Genomic DNA, 27,048 nt, shown 5'->3' on the forward strand with positions numbered 1-27,048 from the left:
AAAATTGTCCATTGCTATGATCTGTGTTATTATTGCAAGCAGTAGCTTCAGAGCATTTTTGTATGAACGTGGCATCGCACGTGGAGCTGCGTGTTTTCCATGGTTGAGCAGTTCTTTTAATGTTTTCAGTCTGCTCTTAAAAGTGTTGACTAGGAACAGATCTGAACAATTGGAAAGAAAGTAATCTGCTCCTGATTTCAGGAATTGCCACATACAGAACTCAGAATCTATCCCCACTCCTACAGTCTGACCCAAAGTAAAACAGGAAATCTTAACATGCAACTTTACTGCAGACTTAGGTAACTGTTTAAAAAATGTAACGTTTCATCTGTCCTTCCAGTAACAGCAGAATCTGTGGTTATTGAGTGATACCAGTCTACAGAGCATCCCTTGTAAAAGTTACTGTCTCAGAACATGTATCTTCAACACCTGTATCATCTACATGAAAACATCAGGTTTGGTAAGATAAATTTTGGTCAGAGGAAAAAAAGAAGCGATCTGTACAGGAATTTCCCTGAAGCTGGGAAGTAATATATATTGGGATCACATCATATGTAATTAAACCTCTACTATGGTAAAATCATCCTCATCTTAGTCAAGTTAGTCCTGTTGTGGGACCAACAGCATGAATGAGGCAAATAGTTCTGTGTTTAAAAAGAATTGCAAACCCTTTCACATGAGGAATTTAACTTGACGCTTGTATTAAGAACCTAGACGCTGTGTAGCTCCTGGAGAGAAGTTCTTAAGTTGGGTACATCAAATTGTCAGCACATACATGACAGGCAGATTTTTAATGATCTGTTTAATAGTTTGACAAAAAAAAAATGTTTTGACATAATTTTTTTTTCATTTAGTTCTTTCCACAACAAGCATGTTAAGAAAAATGAAATCTGAAACATTTATTGTCCTTTATATTTCATATGGTCAAGAATAAATAATTCTCTCCAGGTCTTGACTTGTAATAAACTTCCATTTTGAAGGTCTCACTCACCAAATTTTTAGAGTAATTCAAAGTTTGGGATATATAGGCCAAGTTTAAACTGCTGATTTCAGACACTGTCTTTATGTAAGTGTTTTCACTTATCTTTCAGTCCTGGGCAGTCTGCATCACCCAGCTCCTCTGCTGAGGACAGAAGACAGCTGAAGTGGCTGCTCTGAATGCTTAACAAGGTCGGTGTTTATTTTCTAATACCTGTTACCACAACTTCATCTGTTTTATTGTGGCATGATCCCATTTTGGTTTACGTCTCTAAAGGACAAACTTGCACAAAATGTCAGTGGCTCTAATTCTTTGTTATTTCAGTAGTGGATTTGCAAATATGGCTACTTATATTCTTTCACTATGTTTGCTGGAAGTTATTCCTTTAATGCTTTCACCATTCATTCATCATTTTATTGCCTGTTTCACACAATGTAGCACAGTGATTAGAAAGCACCAAATAATTTCATTTTTTTTAACACAGTGACTTGCAGATTTTTATCACTAGTCACATTATGCTCAAATTAAGAACACACATTTTTAAGCTGCTTGTTTTCTCCTTTTATAGCATTTCAGAACAACTGTTTTATAGAAATTACTAAATTAGAAATTTAAGAAGCTCTTTCCAAGTGAAATAAAGGCTTCATTTTAAACTTGGTAGCATGAAGGTGAATAGCTGCACTTGCTATAGCACTGGCTCACATTTAATTCAACTTGACCCTCTCTTCTCAGCCAGATATACACTTTCCAATCCAGACTTCATACTAGCCTAAACAAGTGAACTGTTGGAGCTTTTGTGCGGGGTTACCTCAGCACTAACTACTTCAGCTGAGGGATGCAAGGGTTTAATTTGGCCTAAGGTGTTTAGACTAATAATTTAATAGCTTCCCTTACAAAATTAAAAGGGGATTGAAAAATATTCAAAATAGCATTGTGAATACTTGTGGCTTGACAGATCTTATGAAACCAGTATTAATGAAAATCTTGATATCACCATTAGGAGGCTTTCCCCTGTCCCCAAGAGCCCCAAGCCCTCCTACCCTCTCTCTGAAGCACAGCAGGCACTTCCCACAAGAGAGGCAGCAGAAGGTCGCTTATACACCACTTGCTGCTCCACAAAGCTTTCCTTATTCACTACTGAGTGTTGAGGGGGCCTGAGAACACCAGGCTATCATGTCCCTTTTTTGACTGGAGAATCAAGAAATGGCAGAATGCAGGATCAGCACAGGACTTCTCTGTACCAGTACATTGAGGCAGTTACAGTTAAAAGAGATGGCTGTGCAGGCACAATGCTGGAACACAGCTTTGTCTAGCCCTGCAGGCTCTCTGAGCCTCTCCATTTAGTCCTGACACACAAAGAATATGCTCTGTTCACCTCTGCAATTCAGATGGGGCCCTCGACATTACCGGTCTGACAAAGCCAAGAGGTTACCCCAGCCTAACAGTCTGTCTCAGCAGCGTGCACAAGCAATCCTTGTTCCTTTTTGAACAAAAATTTGGGGAGACCTATTTGTGATCCCAAATTTAAATTCTACCCTCAGAACGTACAATGATGCCCATCAGAATCGCTTGGCTGGTTCCATTCATGCTTATTCATTGAGGTGGCCGGGTGCCCATTCACATGGTACCAGACTATTTTCACTGTGTTGAATTGCCAAGAAGAACAGGTTTAGAAGAATAATCTGCACAGTGTTCAAGCTCCTGCTCTTCTGGAGAAAGCTTGTTTTTTCCAGCACTTTATTAACACTACATATCTATTTAGTCTAAGGGCTCTTGACAAGTTTTAGTTCTCAAAAAACATTGCTAGAAGTAACAGACTAAGTCACAGAAATGCTGCATTCCCCAAATAGCACAAGTAATAATATTAGAGGGATTTGAAAAGGACAATGACAAACCCATCCTTCTTGTGAGATCCCTACCTTTATTTTACAAGGCTTTTGTAAGCACTGCAATCTGGAAAAGTAACCTACAGTGCCTAAACAACAGGCTCCATCCCAAAAGATGCAATGCCCCCTCTCATATGGTAACAAAGAGCACCTCAAATACAGATTCTCTGTCTACTCCAGAACTATGAACTTCATTGCATTTTCTAGGACTGGAGCTGAATGGATTTATGGGCACATTAGTTGCAGTGTTTCACAGCTGCAGAAACAGCAATGCTGCCTGACTGCACTGGGGCAGTGACAAACAAGGTTTTCTCCACAAAACATTATGCAGGTAATGGGTAAGTCATTTACTTTGCAGTCAAGCTGTTGCACAATTCTAAGCTTAAATGGCATGATTAGCTTTTGCACTTTTTTTCCCATACCCACTGTGAGTCTCACTGCGAGGGGGAGAAGAAACTCCCCTGCACTTATTCTCCGGTTATTACTCAAAAACAAACCTTGACCATTACAGCCACCGACAATGGCTTTCCTGGATCTGCTCAGAAACCGCTATGGCTTTCCTAAACTTTAATGAGGTCACACTCAAAAAGACATGCAGTTAGTTGTAAGCATACACGCTGTCAGCCCAGACACCAGAACTTTGGTTCAGAAAAATTTAAGTACAACATTCCCAAACAGTACAGTTATAAATGCAGGCACTGCACCACATTGTATCTCAGTGTAGAAAACAGACCACTGTCAGATCAAGCAAACTCTGTACTCACTACACATGAAAAAAAAACAAGAAAAAAAAGTTACAAGATCAACTTTGTTTTAGATGAATATTTACCAACAGTTTTTATTGGTCTCAAAATGTATGTACACACAGACTGTTTCCATATTGACATACAATTTTCTACTTGCACAAAAGCTTGCTGAATTACAGTGTGTTATTTCATCCGTAATCATTCCTATAGGCTTTCTCTTGGATGCGTAACACCATTCTCCGAGCGTAAAAATCCCTGTATTCCTCAGGTAGTTCTTCAAGTGTTTTCAAGGCCCTGTCCAAGATCTGTATAGCTCTAGAGGCTGCCATGGGATCTTTATTTCCGTAAGTGTCTGTCTTATCATAGGATTCAGCAGGAAGGTGCTTCCAAAAGACATTCAGTGCCACTCCAAATTCCTCAGAAATTACATTGTGGAACCACAAAGCTGCGGAAAGAAGAATGTCTAAAATAAAAATTACTATCCAAAATTTCCATGCGACTCATAACAAGAACCATAATTGCCCAAACTAAATCTAGTTGGGGAAGAGCCTCAAGTACCATATTTTTTGTTTATTTTTAAATATTCATTCCTGAATATATTGCATTGTACCAAATTTAAGAAGTTCTTCAAGATGTTTACGTCAATCCATAACTTCAGCTGAAATCAACAATTGCTGAAGTATAGAGATACTCAAAGGTAAGCAAATAATAAGCATGTGTGGGATGAAGGTGTTGTCAGCAACCTGAAATGCATATCACTGAAAAAAGATGGTTTTTAAGAAACGTGTGTGGTTATTATGGAGAAGTTATGAGCAGCCCCCCTTCCTAACCTGCTAACACAGCAACAATGTGACACACCGTTATCTAAGTGGAACCAAAAGTTTCTTTAGGAAGAGAAACAAATGGTAAGGTCAAAACTAAGTACAAGTCCAAGGCTAAGAAACTATTTTAAAATAACTTCCCAAAAACCTACTGCCTTTTTCTTTACTGACCTGTTTATATTGCCCAGATACTATAAAAGCAACAGAGTAAGTATCTGCCACAAGCTCACGAAGAGTTTCAATGAAATCAGAAACAAGTAAGAGTAGTAGTTCAATAGGAATAATTCAAATGCCTTTCCCTGATTACCAGAATTTATCATCTCAGCCCAGGAAGCAGCTTTATGTTTTCTGCTTGTGCAGAAAATGATAAGGACTTGTGTTTCCATTCCCCAGAGAGGATTAGAAATTTCTAGAAGGTCCAGTATCTCTACCATCCGTAATTCTCACTAGATCACACACTTCACGGTGGCTGAAGTGCCAGAGCTACAGAAGAACAGAAATGATACTTTACTTAAATCTTGACAATGGAGAAACTCAGGTCACTGAAGTAATTTCAGATTTCACAAGGTGAGTTTATTGTATTAATCTACTAAGACACAAATTCAGAAATACAGAGCTTAAACTTGAAGGACAGTAAGATTTGTAGGTAGGTATAATAATAGCTTTAATCAGAGTAATTGTACAGTGGGAAGTAGACAAGTTTTGCCAACACTTTTCACAGAACACTTATAACATGCTTTAGTAACCTCTTACCATCTCTAGAAATGAAAAATTAGAAACGAGACTGTTTAACAACATGCCAATTCAGGAACCATTTGTTACTTACCTGGAATAAATAACACATCTCCCGCTTCCAGAAAACATTGATAGCGCTTGGCTTTCAAAAAAAGGGGATATTTTTCCATGTCTGGGTTGTCCACATCCAGCACCTCTGATTTAGTACCTAGGAAAGTTTTCAGTGAATAAATATTCCTACTCTTCCAATAGTAACAAAGCATTATCAGATTGCTGGAAATGGCAGTTCTTGAATTAAATTTAATACTGATTTATTGTTGTGTAAGTCTTCTAAAAAACAGAGCAACCTGATGGCAGTGTTGTCTACATTTGTCCTGTAACTGCAACCTTATTAAAATTAAAAAACACTTCTCCTGACATTTAAAACACCATTTTGGGCCCAGACAGAACACAGTACTCCTCCAGTTAGCTGCTGAAAACAATCAGGCAAAGCTGCTGTTCTCAGTGTTGACTAACGCCAACAGGATTAGAGGTAAGGGAATAAATTACTTTTTTTATATCAAGTCCTATGTTAGTGATTATTTTCTACAGTGCAATATAGTGATTATTTTCTACCTGTGAGCCAAAAGGCAACTGAGATCACCAAACACTGACCTAGATACCTATGACATGCATACCTGATAAATATAAATACGGTGCATCTCGAGGACTGTACAAAACAACTCGTTTTTTTCCTGTGACTTGGATTAAGAAGTTATCCATTACCTGGAATAAGCATCATGAGAGAGGTGTCAGCCAAAAGTTGGAAGTGAATATATAGGTTTAAACTAATTAATAGCTTAAAAGAGGGAATTATTAAAACCTTCCCGTTAGAAGGGAATTCCCCTAAGAATTAGCTACAAGAGCTTCCACATACAGTTCATTGAAAAAACTTAAGATTTATCCCCTTAGCTGCACATTCTTGACAAATAATGTCTGGATACACAGTATTGCTTTCCAACTATCTTGTGTTTTTTTCTGAAATCAAGAATCAAGTTCTTCCATCTTAAAACACAAAGACATACCATACTTTAGACACATGAACCACTAAAATAAAATACAAAATATATTTTGGATTATTTTTCTCTTTCAGAGAAAAATTTTTTGACTGACTTTCTACTGATAAGGATCCTTTTTCCTAATTATAAGGCAAAAACTATTTTTCTTATAAATAAATTTATTCAGAATTCACTGCACAATGTTATAAGAAAATCCTATTTAGAATCTATCACATTGCAGCCACAAATCACTACAATCACTGTACAATTGGCAATGTGTTGTACAATTGGATTTTATTCTAATATGGCCATTAGAATAAAAAATAAATGACTGTAATGTTGAAGACAAAAATGTTGAAAGTTACTGTGTTTCAGATTTTTAACTGAAACTCAAAAGCAGTTAAACCAAAAAAAGAACACAATAAAACGTCATTTAATCTCACAAATATGGAATTAGACATAAACCCAGTTAAGATATTATGCCCACACAATACATCTATTTAAATTCGCTGTACCACTGAATGTGATTCATTTCACTATTTCAAAATATGTGAAGTTTGTTATGATCTCTGATCTTTGCCAGAGATTTGCATGTTATTATCTCAACTCTGTAATGGCATCTGCAATATTTTATGCTAAATTCATGTATTACCTACATCATAGTGTGTCCATAACTGTAATCCAGCTGAGCTGATGCGGAAGACACTAGAGAAGAACTGCTCTTTCTCAAAATATTCTGGAATTTGAATGTCTTTTGCCAAAACAGGAAACTGCTTCCTGATATCTGCAATATCCTGAAACAGAAAGGACATAACTCTTCGAGAATGGCGCATGCACATTTAAATGAGGGAGCACTTCACTATCTTTTCCCATCATATGAACATGGGACTGGAACCTCAGCGTTGGTGAACACCTGAACATAGCAATGCTCTTCAGCAGTGACTTGCTCAATGACACTAACAAGAACAGCCAGAGAGCTGCTTTGAACTGCTGAAAATCACACTGAAGAAGCAAGAGATCAGCAGAAATCCTTTTATATTAGTTTACAACAAAAGCTAAAGAAAGGGAGGTTAGCCATGTACTCTTCAGTGATCAGCTAAGCTCTCATATAACAGCAACTAGTTTAGACACTTAGATTGAAATATTCTGACCTAATCCAGTCAGGTTCACAAGTGACCCTAAGCAAGTTGTTTGTCTGTGTTACACACCCAGCAGATGACAATGGGCTTTTAAAAAATATTCCTAAACTGCAACTTTACAATATAGGAACTGTACTCTCAAATAACTCACCTTCCGAGCATCTTCACCCACTGATCGCAAATAGTACTTTTCATCCTGATGAGAACACAAAAAGAGAATTGTTTTGGTTTTCTTAGTAAGAAATGCAAACACTTAAACAAAGAGCCTGTATTTTCTCATTAATGCAGAGCTTCATTAAAATATGGTACAAATAAATGGCATCTACAAATTCAGCTGCTGTTATACTGCCTTTACTCTAGTGATCCCTGCTGTTCATCTCAAGAAATGGGAAAATATGTTAACTGAGAGCAGAAGAATAAAAGGGAGGAGACTTGTCAACTGCTTCAGCATCGCTGTTACTGAACAGCCTCAAAGCAAATGCAGATTGTAATTTAAGTTCCTCAGAACACTGATGCAGGCAGCTATTTTAGTTGGCTTCAAAACTTACAGCATTCTATGTAGCACAGAAGGTTAAAAGCATGTCTACATTCAAAACTGTTTGCTTCCTAATCACAGCTACCTGAAAAATCCCTAGCCTGAACACTGATATGTAAAGATAGCCACACATTTGCTACTCACAAATCATGTCACAATAAATCTGGATTTGTATTTTGATAGCAGATGTAATCAAATTCTAAAATACCTTCATGACATTTTCTTGTGAAACACGCAAATGATACAGTTGTTATTTTAAAACAAGGTTTGATTTCTAAATTTTACACTGGAATTTTTACTCATGTACACAGCTTTTGTTAACAAAAACTGGCTGGCTGAAGTTAACCACACCATGCACATACAAAACAACTTCTGAGAAAAACTGCTCACATTTTTTTCCCCTGGCACCAAGCAGCAAAAAAGTTACATCTAAGATCAAGCGGTTTCCTGAAGTAAACATTTAAATTACAATTCATCATTTTCCTTTCCATATACCAGCAAAATAACTGACAGAAGAAACTGTGACACCAAAGAAAATACCTGAGAAAGAAAGTACTCCTGGTGGTTGACTTCAGCTGCTCTTCGTACAAATACATCAAAAGGCAGAGTTCTGAAATATAAATATTTAAATTTATACCATGAATCAATGTAACAACTCACGGTCTAAATTCTTGGTTTATAATAAGCTTCATTTACCATTAAGACCATATAAAGTAAGATAAAAGATGGAATATGCTGCTCTTTTACTTTTTTAACTTAATATGGTGACTGATCAGTGCTTGCAGCAGATATTTGAAGAGTTCTATTGAGATAGAAATCCCACACTTAGAAACTCCTCCACTTCAGTAAATTGTAAATATCCAAACAGAATCCTGTAATTGCTGAGGCTGGAAGGCACCTCTGGAGATCCTCCAGTCCAACCCCCTTGCCAAAACAGGATCAACTATAGCAGCTTGCCCAGGACAGCATCCAGTGTGGTTTTGTGTATCTCAAAGGATGGACCTTCCATAACCTCTCTAGGCAACCTGCTTCATTTGTTCCATTGTTTGACCACCCTTGCAGTAAAAGATGGGGGAAGTGTTCAACAGATTAACAGAATTTGCTGTATTTCAGCTTGTGCCCATTGCCTCTTGTCCTGTCACCATGAACCAGAAGAACAGAGCTCCGTTTTTACTCCCTCCCTCAACAATTTAAACAATTTGGTAAGATCCCCTCTTGAGCTTAGGAGTTCTGAATCGTTTGAGTCCCAGCACAAATTTCTTCCCGGTCAAATTGAGACTCAAACTGTGGCCAAAGCCTGGCAATACTTATTTAGACTATTTCTGTAAGTGTGTAATTTTTAGGCTTGTTTACTGTACGTTTTCATAAACTTGCAGAAAAGTTCAGCATCAAGAAAACTAATGCAGGGAACATACACATGTTTATATCTATGCATTTTCTGCTATGAATTTGTGCATGAACACAGATAACTATCTTCATTTGTAGATCTATAAAATTTATTTCAGTTATCTGAAGTATGTGCTTCTCCACCTAAGCAAAACACAGCATTCTGTATATTTTCAAGAGTTTCTTTAACTTTTGCTGAACTCAACTTCAGAAGATTCAAAAGCAATCACTGGGCGTCAGAGCTGGTCCCTCTGAGGTCAGTACAAGTGTTACATATTTATTTAGATAATGGGAGCTTTTCATACAGATTACAGATTTTGGTATCAGTTGACAGCTGAATGGCAAACCAAGCGCAAGCAGTAATAGGACATGTGTTCACTGTTATGAATTCAATGTTATGTTTACTCAGCTCAGCATCTCACATTAGGTGTCACTGGCTAATAAATTACTGAATATAAATATTACTTTTCAGAACAACCTCCAAGTACCCAGGGTTAAGAAGAAACTACCCTCCAGCAAAATTTTTCTTGATCCTGTTATCCCTTCTACCAGAATGTGAACCTGCATCAGACAGTATTTAGACCAATTCTCTAAACACTTTAGGCTTGTTTGTAATAGGCAAATACAACCACTAAAGTCAACGGAAAAACAAACAAGAACCAATGCTCTGACATCAGCTAGACTGTTGTATCGTGCCCATTTACATTTGCTACTGAAGAAAGTGAGAGCACAGCTCCATGACAGCTTAAACTGGTGCATGCTGGTGCTGCCATAGCTCTGTCCTTGCTGTCCACCCTTATCACCTCATCTCCTCCCCTACAGTAGCACTGGCACTCATCTGACCTCACAGTGAACCTGCTTGCAAAGCTAAAACAGCAGAAAAACATTCAGACTTCTGCAGCACATCACGACCTGGCTGAATGAGTTCCAGAACCAACACAAAGACAGGGGTAGGAGCATGCAACTTACAACAGGACTGCAGTACTACTCACATGCATCAGTTTAAACTCATGGAACTGCATGTTAAGTCCTCAGTGTTTCTGTTGTTTTGGTACTACTTATTCTCCCTTCAGATTAGAATGAGGGGCTTGGTCTTGCTATGGAAAGGGTTAAAGCTTCCTGAATTTCAAGGGAAGTAGGTGGAAGTCCTGACACCTGCTATTCTGAAGCACCATCAGAGACTCCGTATAGCTGTCTACAAACCTGCTAAAACTGGCACACCAGGTCAACTTAATGTGAACTCACAGTAAGAGAGATTATTTTAAAAATCCCAACAAAACAAAATAGAGCAGGGAAAATAAAATACAGAGATAAGGCCAAGTCATTCAAGTACAACCTAACCTCAAAGATTCAAAAGTTCATTATGCAGTGAACAGAATGTACCATAATTGTTGTGTGCTCTTCCCCCTTGAACAGCAAGATCCACTCAAAGACTTGTAGCTTGTTTACACTCACACTGTACGCTTCCACCTGCTTAAAAGTTTAACAGACTGAACACATACTGTTCCCACCTGGGGAAAACAAACTACAGCTAAAATCAAGGCATTTGCCATTGGAAAACAAGAGGAACTTCAGAGGAGAGCAAGGTTTTTCATGACCTGCATCAAGATTAAAGAGCTAGTGAAACATGTGGTATCCAGTAGTTCCAGCATTCTGCGAACTGCAAATCCTAACTTTGAAAGGAGCTTGGTTTTAATTACACCGCTCCTTGAGTGGAATACCCGGCCTGCCACACACCAGCATTCACACAGGTTCAGGTGCATGGTGAGGCAGAAACTACCCCTATTCAGTAACACTGAAAACAGACCATCTAAGTAGAACAAAATAGTATATCATCCAGTATCAAGGGTGTCTTGGTTTTCTTTTTTCCTTAATGGCAGTGAATGCCGGGCTCCAGTTTCTTAGAGAAGTGCTCTGTCAAAATACCTTCATAACAGTTCTCCATGACATCTCTTAAGGTGCTGTTTGGCCCCTCATTTCACCCTCATAGTGTTAAATTCAGGGCATAAAGATATTTGTAGAATGAATAAAAGAGGGAGAAATCAAGGACAACACTTTGATACCTAATTTAATGTTTTCGCTGTCTTCATATTCTCACCCTCAGCTTCAAGCAGATGGACTGTATGTCTGCAAGTTACAAGCACATGGCTTTAAAATAAAAGAGGCCTTGGAGTGAAGTACCTATACACAAAGTTCTTACTGAGGAAATCCATCTGTGGCACTGTGGAAACATGAATCTTTACTTCTTTAGATCCTTCAGCTTGGCTCAAGTAATCTACTGTCCATTTGGTTGTGCAAGGGCCCAGTTCCATTCCTGTGAGAACCACTGGCTTTCTCTAAGGAACAAAACAAAAAGAAATGTCAATGGTGAAACGATCATAGCATCCAGTGGAAAAAATTCAGAATTAATTTTTAAAGTTACATCCATGCAAACAAGTCAGTTGAATGCCAGGACCCACTACTCAAAGTCACAACTTACCCGTTCACAAGCAATGTGAATCAGAATGATGCAGTAGGACTGTGTCTCTCTTAGTTAAATCCTTTTTCCTAGTGGGGTAAGGACAATTTTAACCTGCACTTTGTGCTGGGGTCAATGAGGAATCTAGCCAGACTAAGAAACAGATTTAATCATTTTAGCCAGAGCTTAGCAAAAAAGTTGCAAAAGACCACAGAGTTAAGGTGCAGACTGACTGTGAGTTGTGGTGGTGCTCTGTGTTCTCATGAGACAAGCTCTTGACACCTCTATACAGGTTCCTTGCTGCTGACAACCACGAACAGGTTTGATCAGGGGCACACACAAAAAAATTAGCAGAAAGACACTTTTGCTTTGAATTGGGACCTCGGGAGGGGAAGAAAATGGAACAGAGATGACAACGCAACAAAACCAGCGATCACACTTTTTTTAACCACTGCCAAAGGAAAAGGACTCACAGCTATTAGCCGTCGGAGCTTGCCAGCAGCTCCAACAGGATTTGCCTAAAGAAGCTCCTTGCTCCTAAGCTCCCACTCAACTCGCTGGATCACGGCACCTCTCCGGGAGCACAGAAACCCAAACCCTGCGGTTTGCCTGCACCAGCTGTGCCCGTAGGGAGTCACCGGACAGCTCCTGCCTTGCCCGGTGTCCCCGGGCAGCCCCACCCCGTTCCGTACCCGCGGGTAGATGTCCCGCAGGAACCGCTCCCGCGTCACCCCGTCCAGCCGCTCCAGCTCCATCGACAGCTGCTCCCGCCGCTCCATGGCCGGCTGATCCCTCCGCTCCAGCTCCCGCCGCTCCACGGCCGGCTGATCCCGCCGCTCCAGCTCCAGAACCTCCAGCTCCCGCCGCTCCCGGCCGCCGGGGGACCTGCGTCCGTCCCTCCGCTTCCCCCGGAAAGCAGAGCCCGCGCAGGAGCGTTCCCGGTCTCTCCCTTCGGGCAAGGGATGGGAGCCCGCGGTTCACAGAATCACAGGACTGCCGGGGTTGGAAGGGACCTTTGGAGATCATTTAGTCCAACGCCCTTGCCAAGGCAGGGTCACCCGGAGCAGGTGGCACAGCAACGCTTCCAGGTGGGTTTTGAATGTCTCCACACAGGGAGACTCCACAACCTCCCTGGGCAGCCTGTCCCAGTTCTCTGCCTCCCTCAGCATAAGGAAGTTCTTCCTCATGTTGAGGCGAAACTTCTCGTGTATTAGTTTGTATTTATGTCCATTGCTCCTTGTCCCATCACTGGGCACTATCCTCTGGGCACCCGCCTTTGAGAAATTTATATGCATTAATGAATCCCCTCTCAGTCTTTAGACTAAACAAGCCCAGCTCACGCATTCTCTCCTCATATGAGAGATGCTCCAGACCCCTCATCGTCTTTGTGGCCTGCGCTGGACCCTCTCCATTATGTTCTTGTCCCTCTGGTACTGTGATAAATTGAGACCACAAAGGATCAAAATTCGATTAAAATTTATTGATTATAGCAAGTAGAATATGAGCAAATGCAGCGCTGGACGGCAGGGGAGTCTGCGCTCCGCCAACTGCCGTGCTGAGCAGTTCAAACAATTCCCTTTTTATACATCTTCACTTCCATGGTTTGTGAAATAGTGGAGGTATTCTGCGCATGGCTCAGTTGTTGTTAGGGGGTCGTTCTCTGCCTCCCGGTGGTCGTTAAGGCTGAAGTAAGAAGTCTTCCTCCCTTGTCCCATAGTTGACCCCTTATTCCTATGTCCTTATATGGGGTTGTTTGTCACATTTCTGTTAGTTCCTGAACATCTGGGGGTTATCTTTGCTTGCATAAGCGGTATTCGGCCACTGTTTTAGTTTACATAAGCAGTTTTACATCCTTTGACTTTTACATTAGCTTTAACATAAATCTTTAATAAACAATACCATAGTCCATAGGTTCTCACAGGTACTGAGGAGCCCGGGACTGGACACCGCACTCCAGCCGTGGCCTGGCTAGTGCCGAGCGGAGGGGACGCCCCCACTCTCCCCGGAGGTGTCCCGTGGTGACCGGGTGGCCGCAGCCCCCGCCCCGGCGCGGCCGGAGCCGCCGTTCGTCTCGGGCGGGCCCCGCGCGGCGCCGGAACCGGCGGGCTGTGTTTCCGTGGGGCGGGGCAGGCCGAGGATGGCGCTGCGCTGCGCGGCCCCGGGCCGTGTCCGCTGGCTGGCGCGGGCACTGGCGGGCCCCGCTCGGCTCCTGCCGCCACCCCCCGCCGCCACGGCCCTGCTGGGGCCCGCCCGGCTCCCCCCGGCCCGGCCCAGCGCCCGGTTCGCCAGCACCGCCGGGACCGGCCCCGAGGGCCCGCAGCGGCGCGTGGTGGTGGTGAGGATCACCAGCCCCTTCGCCTGGCTCCGCACCCGCTTCTACTACCTGCTCATCCGCCTCTACTTCGATCAGGAGTTCAGCATCGAGGAATTCACGCGGGGGGCCAAGCAGGTGAGCGGGGCCCCGGGAGGGCAGAGCGGCCGGCCTGAGGGGAAAGGACTCGCCGAGCCTCCCCGGGGGATGGCGGTGCCCGCGTTTAGTTTCATGGAATCACAGAATCCATGAGGTTGGGAAAGACCTCTGAGATCGTCACAGAATCACAGAATGGGTCAGAGTGGAAGGGACCACAGTGGATCATCTGGTCCAATCTCCCTCCTCTTGCAGGGTCATACCAGAGCACATTGCTCAGAATTGCGTCCAGACGGTTCTTGAATCTTCCCAGTGAGGGAGACTCCACAACCTCTCTTAGGAGCCTGTTCCAGTGCTCGGTCACCTGCACTGTAAAGAAATTCTTCGTCATGTTCAGGTGGAACTTCTGGGTGTCAGTTTCTGCCCGTTGCCTCTTCTGCTGTTGCTCGGCACCACCAAGAAGAGCCTGGTGGCATCCTCTTGGCACCCCCCTTTAGATATTTATACACAATAATGAGGTTCCCTCTCAGTCATCTCTTCTCGAGGCTGAACAGGCCCAGTTCCATCAGCCTTTCCTCGTAAGAAAGGCTCCAGTCCCCCAGTCATCCTCCCTGCTGGACCCACTCCAGGAGCTCCGTGTCTCTCTTGTACGTTGAATCCAACCTGTGACCGATCACAACCTTGTCAACCAGACCATGGCACCGACTGCCATGTCCAGTCTTTCCCTCAACACCCCCGGGGGCGGTGAATCCACCACCTCCCTGGGCAGCCCATTCCAATGTTTAACAACCCTTTCTGTGATGAAATTTCTCGTGATGTCATGTTGTAGTGCCTGTGTGCTCCCCAGTGTAAAATACATGGAGTTCCCCACTGCTGGCTCCGAGCACCACATTTTGGGGGCGAGTGATATAAGCTGAGATATGCTTTTCTTCAGGAATTTCTTGGGTCTTTTTCCAAAATTCCACAATTAAATTGAGCTGGTTTAGCAATTCCCCAAAATAATATGAAGGAAGATGCTTGCAAACATTACAGAGACTTTAAGGCAGCTTTTTCTGAAACGACAAAGCTTAGGGAGGCGCAGAGCTGGTGTATATGTTTGTTTCTCCAAATTTTGAACCAAGTAAGCTTTGTCAACAGAATGTGTCAGAGGTAATGATCTCAAAGCTCGTTATGTAAAAATTACAGTTATCTGCTGTGAAACTTCCAGTTTTTATATTTACGTTTAACAAAAAAACCGAGCTCAAAATAACACATGCTGTTAAAATTATGAATATCAATTCAAGAGAGAAAAAAACTTTACAGCCTGTACCAAATTATTTGCCATGTGTGCAGAACCACCTGTTTTATCTTGTCCTGGTTTTTTGGTTTGTTTTTACTCGCTGTAGAGTCCTAAACACACCGTCTTTTACAAGTACACTGCTTGAATATGTAGAGACATTATCGTATGTAAATATACCTGCAAAACTGAGGGGGGAAAAGGGAGTTGAGCTTCCTGAAGTTTAGACACTAAACCAGATTTCTAAAGGAAATTTCTAAATGGAAGCTTCAGTTTTGACTGAAACCAGGAGATGAGTTGGGAAAGAGGACAGAAGAACAAAATTTTTACAGGGAAAGACATAGACTGTTTGAATTACCAAAAGAGTAAAAACAACATACAGAGTACTGCAATGCTTTTTTTGTTTTTAGTAAGCTATGCATTCCCTTACCTAATATGAAAAGATTTGATGCTTTAAATAAGAGATTGAAAAGAAACCTTATGATTTTATCTGTTCATGAAATCACTTTTTTAATGTCATAGGGCTTACATTTCCATGATGATACCCTCTGCAGATATTGAAATCTTAAATCATGGAATATTTGGGTACCTTGTCACGTAATGATGGATTAGTCTGAAAAATAAGCCAACCTAGCGCTACTTGTTCATGTATATACTTTTTTTTTGGTAGGCCTTTTCTGTTGTTTCAAAGCTGCTGTCTCAGCGTAAACTTGAACTGCTGGATGAACTTGTTTCACCAGAGGTAAGTGCTTTCCATCTCCTTTTCTAGCAACTTTCCATTGTGAGGTAACATGCATTTGACCAGCCATTATATATAAGTACTGCCAGTGGTTTAATTTGGGAAAAACAACATATCATGGAACAGGCCAGTTGTTTGTCCTGCAGCTTTTTTTATGTTTAACTTCAAGGCATGAAACTTAATTTAAATTTACTGTATTTAAAGTGCATTTTGGCCATTGAGCATAAGGACCAAATGCCAAAAATGCAGGTGTACCAGGAAGGATTGAGAGGCAGCGGGTTCTGGACGGCAGGCGGAATTGTGAGTCTCCAGGTGTAGGCAGGCAGCTGCAGCTGACTCAGTCTGTGCACCAGAATTCAGATGAAGAAAGGAAGGGGTTTGTGCCCATCCCTGCTGCACTGATGTGTTCCCACCCCCGCGTAGATCAGTCAGCTGATTACTGGTTTGGGCTGAAAGGCCTCAGTCTTGTGTCACGGTGTCAGGGATATGACTGACCTGGTTAAATATCAGTGCTGTGTTTTCTGTGGTTTTATGAATTTTTAATTGCTGAAGCTGTCTTGGCCTTCCCAGGGCATGGAGGTGGCAGATGCATCAGAGTGAAGTGGAGGAGATACTCCAGGTCTCTGTCTGCCGTGTTACAGGATGTCAGCGTGGCCTGCCCTATTGCCACCCATGTCTTTGCAGCAAAAGCTCTGGTGCTGTTCTAGTGCATCCACTCTGAACAATCTTGCCTCCTCTCTCTGAACAGAGATAGCAATAAAATGTGAGTTTGTTTCTTGCTGTTGTTTTCAAAGAGCATCTCCTCTGCTTCCTCTTGAAAGAACTCCCTCTGGTCATCTTAAAATTTTCAAGTTTACCTTGGTCCAGAGACGTCATGTAACCTGGTGGTATAGTAGATGAGGCTGTGATACTTCATTGTTTCTTTGACCAGTGAATTTTGTACCTGAAAAATGTATTAGAAATCAATATCTTCTAGTGAGGATTGCCTCTTGCTTCTGTGTAACCTCTGTATTTGTTTTTTGTTCAGAAATGGCGAATCAAGTTAGGGTAAAAGCTGAGTATTGTTGAAAAATACAGGCTGCACAGCTTCATCGTTTCTTGTGACTGGACTTTCTCATGTGGTGTTTGAGGTGATGCCTCTGTGAAGTTTGTGCACCACACCATTTTTCTACTTAGCACAGCAGTGTAGGTTGTAGGACATTCAGATACTTACTGTGAATATGAATGTGGGATGGAACTTAATTTCCAGAGCAATGATTTTTCAGTCTTCTATGTTTTGCAAGCGTTTAAAATTTTTTTGAAGGCAATGTGGATCACAGAATGGCAAAGATAAACTTAGTGGTAATGAAACTGATTTTTCAAAGAAATTTTTGAAAGATAACTAAGAAATAATTGAATCAAAAGCTTAGGAACCTGCACATAGCAAGAAATCAGCAGTGAGAAGGCAGAGTGTATGACTGTGGAAGCTTAACGGGTGTTTTCTGGGGTTATGTGCCTTGCAACACAGCTGCTGTTTTGACAGTACCTTTTCTAAGGATTTTTTAAGATATTTGGTTTCCAGTAGTTTTGAGCAGTAAATGGATCTTCTTCAATGCTGCTGAATGAGGGTTTAGGAGTGCCCAGTGCTTTTCAGTTCCGCTGTTGTATATGTTGCACAAATGTTTTAGCAATACAGCTCATTTTATTAACTGCAGTAGAAAAAGATTGTTACTTCAATTTCCTAATGAAAAACTAAGTGACAGTTTTTCTGAATTTAGGTACTTCAGGTGCTGAAGGAAAAGATTTCTTTGCTCCCTGACAGCCACAGGGATGCTTTAGCAGCTGACATTGATTCAATCATGTACACAACAGAAGGAGATGTTCGCATTTACTATGATGATGATGGTATGTTTAGAATCCTAAAACATTTCAGCAGTGAGCAGTTTTATTTCCTGGTTTTGCCACTAAGCAGGTGTTTTTCCTGACAGATATGTTTTTGAGTACTGTTTCTCTCTCCTTGTTTTTCTGTTTGTAGCTCATCTGTACGTAATTTCTTGATTTCCTTTTAAACCAGAAACAAAGTTTATTGTTAATATGTCATGGTATGGTTTTGACTTCTATTCAGGTTTTGCTTATTCCTATTCTTTTGTACAGAATTTTATGTTATTAGTCCTCAACCACTCAAAAACAATTATTCTACTATATGAAAGCTGTTTGCTTCAACAAAGAAAATACGTTCTCAAAGAAGAATAATGAAGGCTGGATAATGAAATAAATTTTGCTGTTCTAGTCTTTTTTCATATAATGTATTTTGTTCTAGGACTCCCTGACTGTTTTTATTAACCTACTGATGAGCTCATACAAGTTTTTCTTCTGGTTGGATACCAACATTAAGTGTTCTGTTCACTATCAGACACAGTTGAGATTATTTATATTCTAACCATGGGAATTCCATTGAGCATTTCAAGTTGAAATCCAAAATCAAACCCAGTGGGTTTTTTTTTCCTGATTTGGGAGATAGGCATTATTTTTTCCTCTTAGATTGTTTCTGAGTTTGAACTACTCTTATGTACTTCTGTCATATCAGTAGTTAGCTTTGGACCTTGTGGGAACGAGCTTTTTTTCATACAGTTCATAATATACAATGTCACGCCACACTCATGCTAAAATACATGCTTTTCAACAGAGTATTTTTATTCATAGCATGAATATGGCTCTAAATACCTTATCACTCATTATTCTATCTTGTATTCTTTATGACTGAAGTCAGCTGTCCTTTCCAGAGTCTCACTGGAATATATGCTGGGTAGCAAATAGGAATATTTGACCAATGAGAAACATGAGTTCTAACTCGTGCTTTGATTTATTTCCAACAGGAAGAAAGTTTGTAAGCATCCTGATGTGTTTCTGGTATCTGAATGGTGCTAATCTACCTGATGAAGTACCAGGTGGAGCCAAAGTTTTTCAGATTGTGTTTGGAGATGAAAGCACAAAAGAAAAAAAACATCTTTTAACAGCAAACTATGAGTAAGTTTACTTGTCTCTTTTTTGTCCCATGTAGGTGTGCTGGCTGTGTGGTAAGCAGTTGTGGAACTGTAAGCATTGACACTGTACCAGTGCAGAACCTGGTCTGTTTTAATTTACCTTGATTCTAAAGTAGGTTCATTCTCGTCCAGCTTTCCAGTTTTGATTTTAGGGCCAAATTTTTTAAGTAGCCCTCGATGTCATTATGTTACTACCTTGTTTCTGAGTTGACATTAATGGGATCTCTTTCTCTATCAGGAGGAGATGTATTTGGAGCACTGAGTGAGGTTTCTGATCCTTTTCCTATACTGCTCCTGCAGCTTTCAGGAAATAGGCCAGTTCTTGTTTCTCGTTTCTTGTAGCACAGCTAGCAGCAATGCAGTCAAGCCAAGCAGTGAAGTGTAGTGCTGTCGACTTGTCACTTCCCCACAGAAGTCAGAACTGCAATTAGCTACAAAAGTAGTTCATGGAAGAGGAAATTATTTAGCCAAATGCTTTCTGCAGAAAGGCAGAACAAAGGAAGTATCACCTGGTATTCAAATAATTCATGCCACTGATTCAAGCCTTCAAAGCACCCATTAGGTATATGGATTTTTTATAGGAATGCTTATAGGTAATGCCTGTGTTTGGGTACTAATGCTGGAGCAGTACAGAAAATATGTGCACAGTTGGCAAAATATCCTGAAATAAGATTCTCAGAAGCTGGGAGAAGCAACGATTTTTGTGTGAGAAATGCAATATGGTCAATGATTTACTCCCACATTTGAAATTGAAAGTTTGGGGTCTACTTGATGAGGAGCTCTGAAGCAAAGGTAACACTCATGAGGACACCAATGCTTTTGGCCTGAATGGATTTTGTGGGTCCATCTCTGAGCTGAATTCAGCATCTTCCTTAGAGTTAGAGGCGTCTAAGGTTCCGTTAACCTTAAGAGCCTTAAGCCTAAATATCTTAAATATCTTAAGCCTAAATATCTTCCCAATCCCCAGCAGAGAGATCTTTGCAAGTATGTGTTCCTTAACCTAAACACAAACGGGCAAAGGCACTACAGGCCTTGGAAGCTTAGTGTTAAGTATTTGGGTGTCTGAAGAAGACAGTTTGCAGGAGTGGATTTGCATGTCATTGCAAAGCAGTGATGTTATACTGCTCTTGTCTGTGATATGCAGGTTATTTAGGAGCATGAATATTCAGCTTGGAAGCTTAGGCTTATCTTTAGATGACAAGCAGTCAAAGCTGACATGCTCAGAGAGGAAGTCATTAATGACTACAAAAGGCAGAAGATGACTTTAAAAATAGGAGTGGATGTTTTCATTTTTTTGTTGACAACTGTGGAGTTTTCTTTCAGGGAGATTCGGTGCTACAGTTAACTTGATCTTTGATGTAGTTCTCAAAATACATTACTTTTTAGAGTATAGTTCAGTAAAAATGAGAATTTTCAAGTAGCCTGTGTAGCGTGTGATTTCCCTTCTCAATGCAATTACCGTCCCATTAAATGAAACCCTTTACTGGCAGACGACAGATGAAGATCTGCCACAAAGCTTCGCTCACAGTTACTGCTGGGAAAACCCTTGACATCTGGGTCTCTACTGTGGCTGACTGATCCTGTCTGTGGGATCTGAACCAAAACACTCTGAAGTCAGTGATTTTGTTTCTTACCATAGAAATAATTTTAATTTTCCATTTTGGGGCATAAGCATAGAATATAAGTAGCTTTTACAGAAATAACTCTGAAGTAAAATCTTTTGCAATGATTTCTTGTTGTATTATTAGCTCTGTAAGATGAAGTAAGTTTTAACAGCCCTTCACTTACTGTCTTTCCTTTTCCAGGTTCCAAAGAGAATTTACAGAAGGAGCAAAACCAGACTGGACAATTACACGGATTGAACATCCAAGGCTATTAGAATAAATGCCTTCTACCGCCTTTTTATGTACCATTGTAAATGTTCTGATGTAACAAGTATCAGGGGTTTTTGGATCTCTTTTTTTTTTTCTTTCTTTGCCCTTTCCTCCAAAGGAGAGGTGAATTTTGTATGTTTGATTCTCAAAAACTGTTTTTGAAACATTCACTGTGCTGCAGTATTCCAATAAAGCCTTTTCTCTGGAACAGGCTAGTACAAATTTAATTGGTTCCAATGCTCATCCAAGGCGTTTAGGCAGAGAAGCTTCACCCTGGCAGGTGTTATGGGTATGTTGACTTACATTCTGAGAAGAGATGGTACTGTTTGAAGATAAACAACACTTTAATGGCTGATGGCCCTTCTGAGTTACTTTCCTATGTTTCTTTTTTTCCCCTAGGGACTGTACAATATATAACTGAATAATATGCAAGATGAAATAGAGGTAGATGGACTTCTTAGATTGTCTAGCCTCAGCAGTTCATTTTGAGGTAATCTTGCTTTTGAATATGTTTTGAGCTTAAGAAAGTTAGAGCCATTATCTCAGTATTTGCTACAGGATTGGTGTAAGAAAAAAGCTTTTAGCATTGCACTGGGAAAATGCAACAAAGAGATACGTATGTTTTGAAAAATTGACAAAACCATTCCTTTCGATTCAATAACATATAGGCAATTCCAAATGTAGAGGTTTATGAAAGAAAAATCAGTTAAACCCATGAATTTAAAAGGTAACCTGACAGTTAAGTTAAATGAAGTCCTCTGTTTGAAATGTGTGTTAAAGAATGACCAAATCCTTAAAATTGGATGTTGCAACTGAACAACTCAGTTTATCTCTGGTTTTTGGAACATGAGAATCCTGGTGTAAGTAGCTTGAGGCTTTTTTTAAGTGAATCAAGAGGAGAGCATCATAACAGGTTTCTTCATCCCTTATATCAACTTCAAATACAAAGCTAACTTTCTACCCAGACACGTTGTAGACATTAGTGTAGTGTTTTGAAAGTATAAGGTATAATTACTGTGATTCAAAGTAGCTGTGATTGAAAGGTATAAATTAAATTTTCCATTTCTTTTCCATTTCCAGTTCAGCTCTTTTGAACCAGCAATTTAATGAGGGGAACATTTAAAGCTTATCAACAAGTTTTTAATGTCAAATCTTGGAAAAATAATTAAGCTACTTTGTTCTGCCTTAGCAGCAGCAGCAGCCTGGCTTTATAATGCAGAATTTGTGATTTGTCCTCTGGACAAAGCTCACTGATGACAGAGTGCCTTGTCCTCAAGGGAGAAGCAGAATTCTGTATATTTAGCCATTGTGTATGCAGTCAGTCTGGAAAAGTTTGAGACAAAGCAAAAAATGTTTATTATTCTGTGGGCCATTTGCTCAATGGTGGCATGTCCAGTTTGGCTGCTGAATGATGTGCTGCACGAAGCTGCAATCAGACTTATTTGACAGAGTAACAAGAGATAAAGCAGAACACTAGTGAAGTGTGCAGATGCACTTCTGAAAGAAGTCATTATAATGGAGCAAAATAAGAAAAAAGCCACTGAAGCCATCTTTATATTCAGGAGTGTCTGCTTTCATTTTTAAATAACATAGGTCTATTTAGAAACACCGGTATATCTTAGTTTTTAATTCGGGTTATCTTTTTTGTGTGATTGGATATATCAAAATGGGAGTCTCTGTCATGACTGATGAAGAATTACCCTTTTACTAGTGAGTGCTCCATTTTTGGTTGCAAAGGCAAACTAGACCCTTCTGTATGACTGATAATGAAATTTGTTTTGTTTGTTTTGTTCACCATAAAATTGTGACTTGATACAAACGTGCTCCAAATTGATAACACAGTTTTGCTGCAGAAGATGTAATTGAAAATTTACATGCACTACTTTACTCTTTTGAAGTTGTGTATCTTGTGCATTGGGGCCAAAGGGGCAGCTGTTGGATGTTTGTGGGTTTTTCCACCTCTAAGCTTCATCTAAAAAATTGTCCTGGAGACTGCAAATCTCTATCAGACACAGAACTACCTGTGGCCTTATTGCACCATAAATAAATCAGAAAGGCAAATAAATTACGAAGCTTACTTTATTGGAAAGTGGTCTTCTCCCACAGTGAATAAAACTGGTGTATTTAAACTGGATTTATAGTCTAATACTGGTTTCAGAAGTAAAAACACCACCATCACCCCACCCCAAAAAAACAGCACATACAACATCAACCCAAGTTGTAAGTAACAGACAAATGTACATCTTGGAGGACATTGAAGTTTATAGGAAGGTTTGACTCCTTTTCCTGCCAGCCATAAATTCTCTGTCATAAGTCTGATCTTCATAGCAGTTAATCAGACTGAAGTGGATGTCCCTGAAGGGCTGTCGTCATCTTATGACATCCATGTTATCTCTCATGGAAATACTTTTCTTCTGTGTCATTTGTTCAGGCAAAAAGGGAACTCCTGGTCTCAATATTGCCATCCAAAGGTAGCCATAAAAAATGTCTTTAGTTTCTTCAAGTGAATATATTTCTATATGCTATCAAGGCTGTCCCAAATTCTTGAGGCAAAAAAAGGATGAATAAAAGGTTAAAGTTTGCTTCATCTCAATCTAGACAAAGATAGGATATTGTCTTGTAATTTTGGGATTTCCAGTGCTGCCATTTGAACACCTCACCCTAAAAATCATAATGATAACTTTAGTGTTCAGAATTCTAAAAATGAACTAAAGGAAGTGTTTCATTAGAAACTTCTCATGATTTGGGAATGCTCAGCAGGGGATGGTAGAATGATGTGGGGATCCCAGATTTTCCTCTGATTTGTCTCAGACATCACCTTTGAAATCACAGTGTGTAAGGATTTGGGTGTGCCTAATTTCCCTTCTATCTCATTGCCTGGCTTCCATTTCTGTTGCTTTATGTGGGGGACAAGTACAATTGTAATTATGGTGTGTAGCCTGTAAATCCCCACACATTAAAATCTAAAATATTTGCAGTTTTAGGCTACAAATGTCTTCATTCAGACCCCATTAATTCTTGAAAACAATGTTACCAGGCTTGGTAGTGATTTTTAGATAAAATTCATATCTCTTTTAGCAACATTTCTCATTCATTTTACACAGAACTGTGAGGTCACACAAGGTGTCTGGACTGCACTTCAGTTGGGAATGGAGATTCAAAGGACCTCATTCTTCTCCCCTGTGAGAAATCATGTTTGTTTAGGTTCATGTGGAGTTTGGGAAGCTTTAATTTTTTATTTGTTCATCTGAAACTGTGGTCATGTTTAATAATTTCTGACAGCTGCCTAGCACAATTTCAATGCCTGTGCCTAAATCTTAACAAGCACTAATTAAATCTGGCCAACAAAATCCCCATTAATTTGCACACCCCACTCACCAGTAGATGGCCTTGGCCACAAAGCTATTGTGGCTGGGAAGTGACTGGCATTAATGAGAGTGTTAGCAGGGTAAAGAATAAAATGGTAGAGGCATTAAATGCAATTTAAATTATTTAGACTTATCTTACTGAAAAGTCTTGATATTTTATTGGCTTTCATCCTGAGTCAGTGATAGTGTCTTGTGTTCTCTCTGCAGTACCTGCCCATTTTAAAGTGGCAATTTGTCAGTGTTCTCAATATGGGGAAGATTTATTGTATGTGTGAATTCACACAGGCACCTCAGTGCCTGACAAAGCAAAGCTTATTTTTATATTTGCATGTTAAAGTATGTTTATCATGTTGATTGTGGTTCCTTTCTCTCCTGTTCCAGCATTGCCTGATTACTTCAGGGGGCACATTCAACTTTTTCCAGGGTTTAAGGCTTGTTCAAACGTGACCTTACCATCACTTCAGGTTCTATTCAGTTGTAAACGTTCTGTTTGTCACAGTAGTAATCATCCTCCTTCAAAACTTCACAGCTCCTGGGGGTTTTTTGTGTCCTGTGGTTAGACTTGATTTGTGTCCTGTGTGCTTCATTGGCTGCAGGTGGGGGCCTTTGAGATTCCTTGCAGGCTGTGGTCACATGATGGCTCACAGCTTAAAACAAGATGAGATACAAGTGTGTGTAGTGGGAAGTGTTTTTAGTTTTATTCTTCCCTCCTACAGGGGTGTGATAGTTGGTCTCTAAGCACTGGACCACGTGTGGGCGCAGGAAGAGGTATTTAGCTGTTAAAAAAGAAGGTATTGCCTACACAGCTGTGCTTTTGTTCTTCTAAGGGAAAGGCAGCTGAGGCAAATGGAATTGCACAGTGAGTCACAGGGATTCCCCTCCTTGTCTTTTATCTTCATTTTCCATTGCTGAAGTGCGAGTCTTTTGGATTTTTACAGTCCTGCCAAATAGGATGCATGTTGAGTAAGTCACTGTATATCTATGGCACCGTTGAAAACACCCCGTTAATCACAATGCTTTCTGTCAGGTGTATTTTGTCTGATTTCAGTGATGTGTGTCCTTTTCCTAAAATATGATTCTCCTACTGAAGTTGGTAGGGAAACTGTCATGCATTTTAATGGGAGCAGACTGCAACTTTTTTGCTGCCTTTGAAGTTACTCCGTCAGAAATAGAGGGAAGCTAAAATTAGACATGCTGTAGCTTCTTGTGTGCCATTTCATCCCTCCTCTGGCTGTCTCAGAACAAGGCTTTTGATAGTGAGCTTGGTACTGCAGTGCCAAGGGAGGCACTAAGACAGAAAGGAGCAGGACAGCAAAGCAAAGTGCAGAGAAGATGGCATTTCACCAAGGATGCAGCCCTTTGCCCTAAGGACATGGGCTGTTTGGAAACAAGTGGTGATGTGACTTGAATGTTCCTCTAAGCTATATTTTGCAATTGAGATAACCTTTTACATAAAAAGCTCTACTTCTGCACAGGTTTGTGTATGGGGAAGAAATCTGAGTTTCTGGGATTAGAGGTGAAGTCCCACCTTAAGTTTGCAGAGATTTCATAGTCTGATTGGGAAGGCATGGAAGAGGCTGCCTGGATAAATCAGAGCAGCTAACAGGCTGTTTCTGCCTTACACTAATTAGCAGCTGGCAAATCCCTAGAAATTTGAAATGAGAAAGGGGAAGTGCCTTGATAATCCCTCTCTTCTAAACTTTCTGGAACCACTTGGCAAGGGCAGCATCCATAATGTAAGTCCCAGCTGCCAAGTCTGGGAGCAGAAGTTTCAGTGGTGCAATGAGATTAAGTGGGTACCTCGTTACACCCCAGGATCTGTCAGAACATCGGCTTCTGTGCTTGCTGGTGGTGTTAATGCTGTCTGAGGACCTTCATGCTTCTTATCTGCAGTACAGCCAAACAAGGTCATTACTTGTGATGTTATTTTTTTGTAGTGTTTATTTCATGAGAACCGATAAACATAAATAATGCTTTGGGGGATATTTTTTTGTACTTTCAGAAGGAACAGGATTGAGGGTCTGCAATATAAAGTGACATACAAGCTAGTGAAAATGAATTCTTTTAGTCTAGAACCCGTGTCTTGCAAGGTGTTGACTACTTAACAGGTGAAGATCTTATCACTACTGGTGTGATTAGGGTGGAAGTTAAGTCATGAAAAGGTCTCCTTGGATTGGCAGCTGCCTGAAATTTCTCATTTCTATATGCTCAAAGTACATATATTATTAAAATCTGTAATGAGCTTAGTCATGTACTTTGTCCTTTTTAATTATCAATGGGGTAATTGTCCCTTAGGTAGATGTACCTCGGGCTCAGCTCCCTAGAGCAGAACCTTCTGAGCTGTTAGCCTGTTTCCTACATTTTTTCATTAAGTCACTCTTTTTTTTTTTTTCTCTGAGATAAGAAGTGCTTTTCATAAGGTAGAACAACAGAGAGATTGCTGATCCTCTGGGTGTAGTGTGCCTCGTTGGTTGGTATAGGAATTCTTTATGGACTTCTGCTTAGGTGTGCTCTCAGAAGGCATCATTCCTGCTGTTATAGTTCAGTCTCTGTGTGATTTCCATCTTTCTGTCCAGCCCTCTGTCTAAGAAAGTAGTAAAACATTTGTAAGTACTTGGCAAGATGGCAGAATCATCTTG

At 40.5% G+C, this 27,048-nt stretch overlaps 2 protein-coding genes across 3 annotated transcripts; one reads left to right on the forward strand and one right to left on the reverse strand.

Annotated features, from left to right (window-relative positions):
- Positions 1-1,991: 1,991 nt before the first annotated feature.
- Positions 1,992-12,544, reverse strand: TYW5 (tRNA-yW synthesizing protein 5). 2 transcript variants are annotated; one of them, XM_027891290.1, is made up of 8 exons: positions 12,415-12,544; positions 11,446-11,600; positions 8,419-8,488; positions 7,495-7,539; positions 6,861-6,998; positions 5,845-5,932; positions 5,259-5,375; positions 1,992-4,056 (listed from the first exon to the last, which is right to left on the reverse strand). In XM_027891290.1, exons 1-8 carry the CDS (start codon positions 12,499-12,501, stop codon positions 3,800-3,802), a joined length of 957 nt encoding a protein of 318 aa, XP_027747091.1. In that variant the 5' UTR covers positions 12,502-12,544; the 3' UTR covers positions 1,992-3,799. The 2 variants fall into 2 exon arrangements, with proteins under 2 accessions (XP_027747091.1, XP_027747094.1); XM_027891293.1 differs by lacking the exon at positions 12,415-12,544 and adding an exon at positions 12,196-12,373.
- Positions 12,545-13,851: 1,307 nt separating this feature from the next.
- Positions 13,852-23,173, forward strand: MAIP1 (matrix AAA peptidase interacting protein 1). The gene is made up of 5 exons (XM_027891289.1): positions 13,852-14,171; positions 16,076-16,147; positions 17,902-18,028; positions 19,000-19,150; positions 20,973-23,173. The coding sequence occupies exons 1-5, from the start codon at positions 13,860-13,862 to the stop codon at positions 21,049-21,051; spliced, it is 741 nt and encodes a 246-aa protein (XP_027747090.1). The 5' UTR covers positions 13,852-13,859; the 3' UTR covers positions 21,052-23,173.
- Positions 23,174-27,048: the final 3,875 nt, after the last annotated feature.

This window comes from Empidonax traillii, unplaced genomic scaffold (genome assembly GCF_003031625.1).
Source record: "Empidonax traillii isolate 1590-97213 ecotype Southwest subspecies unplaced genomic scaffold, ASM303162v1 scaffold317:size617950, whole genome shotgun sequence".
Lineage (NCBI taxonomy): Eukaryota > Metazoa > Chordata > Aves > Passeriformes > Tyrannidae > Empidonax > Empidonax traillii.

What these genes read in the sequence shown, in the direction of transcription:
- TYW5 (XM_027891290.1), bottom strand. Translation starts at nt 12,501, where the DNA reads ATGGAGCGGCGGGAGCAGCTGTCGATGGAGCTGGAGCGGCTGGACGGG. An exon ending in TGGGTGAAGATGCTCGGAAG is followed by an intron (nt 6,999 to 7,494) that starts GTGAGTTATTTG and finishes TTTCTGTTTCAG; the next exon opens with GATATTGCAGATATCAGGAA. An exon ending in AGTTATGGACACACTATGAT is followed by an intron (nt 5,933 to 6,860) that starts GTAGGTAATACA and finishes TGCTTATTCCAG; the next exon opens with GTAATGGATAACTTCTTAAT.
- MAIP1 (XM_027891289.1), top strand. Translation starts at nt 13,860, where the DNA reads ATGGCGCTGCGCTGCGCGGCCCCGGGCCGTGTCCGCTGGCTGGCGCGG. An exon ending in ATGAACTTGTTTCACCAGAG is followed by an intron (nt 16,148 to 17,901) that starts GTAAGTGCTTTC and finishes TTCTGAATTTAG; the next exon opens with GTACTTCAGGTGCTGAAGGA. An exon ending in CTTTTAACAGCAAACTATGA is followed by an intron (nt 19,151 to 20,972) that starts GTAAGTTTACTT and finishes TTCCTTTTCCAG; the next exon opens with GTTCCAAAGAGAATTTACAG.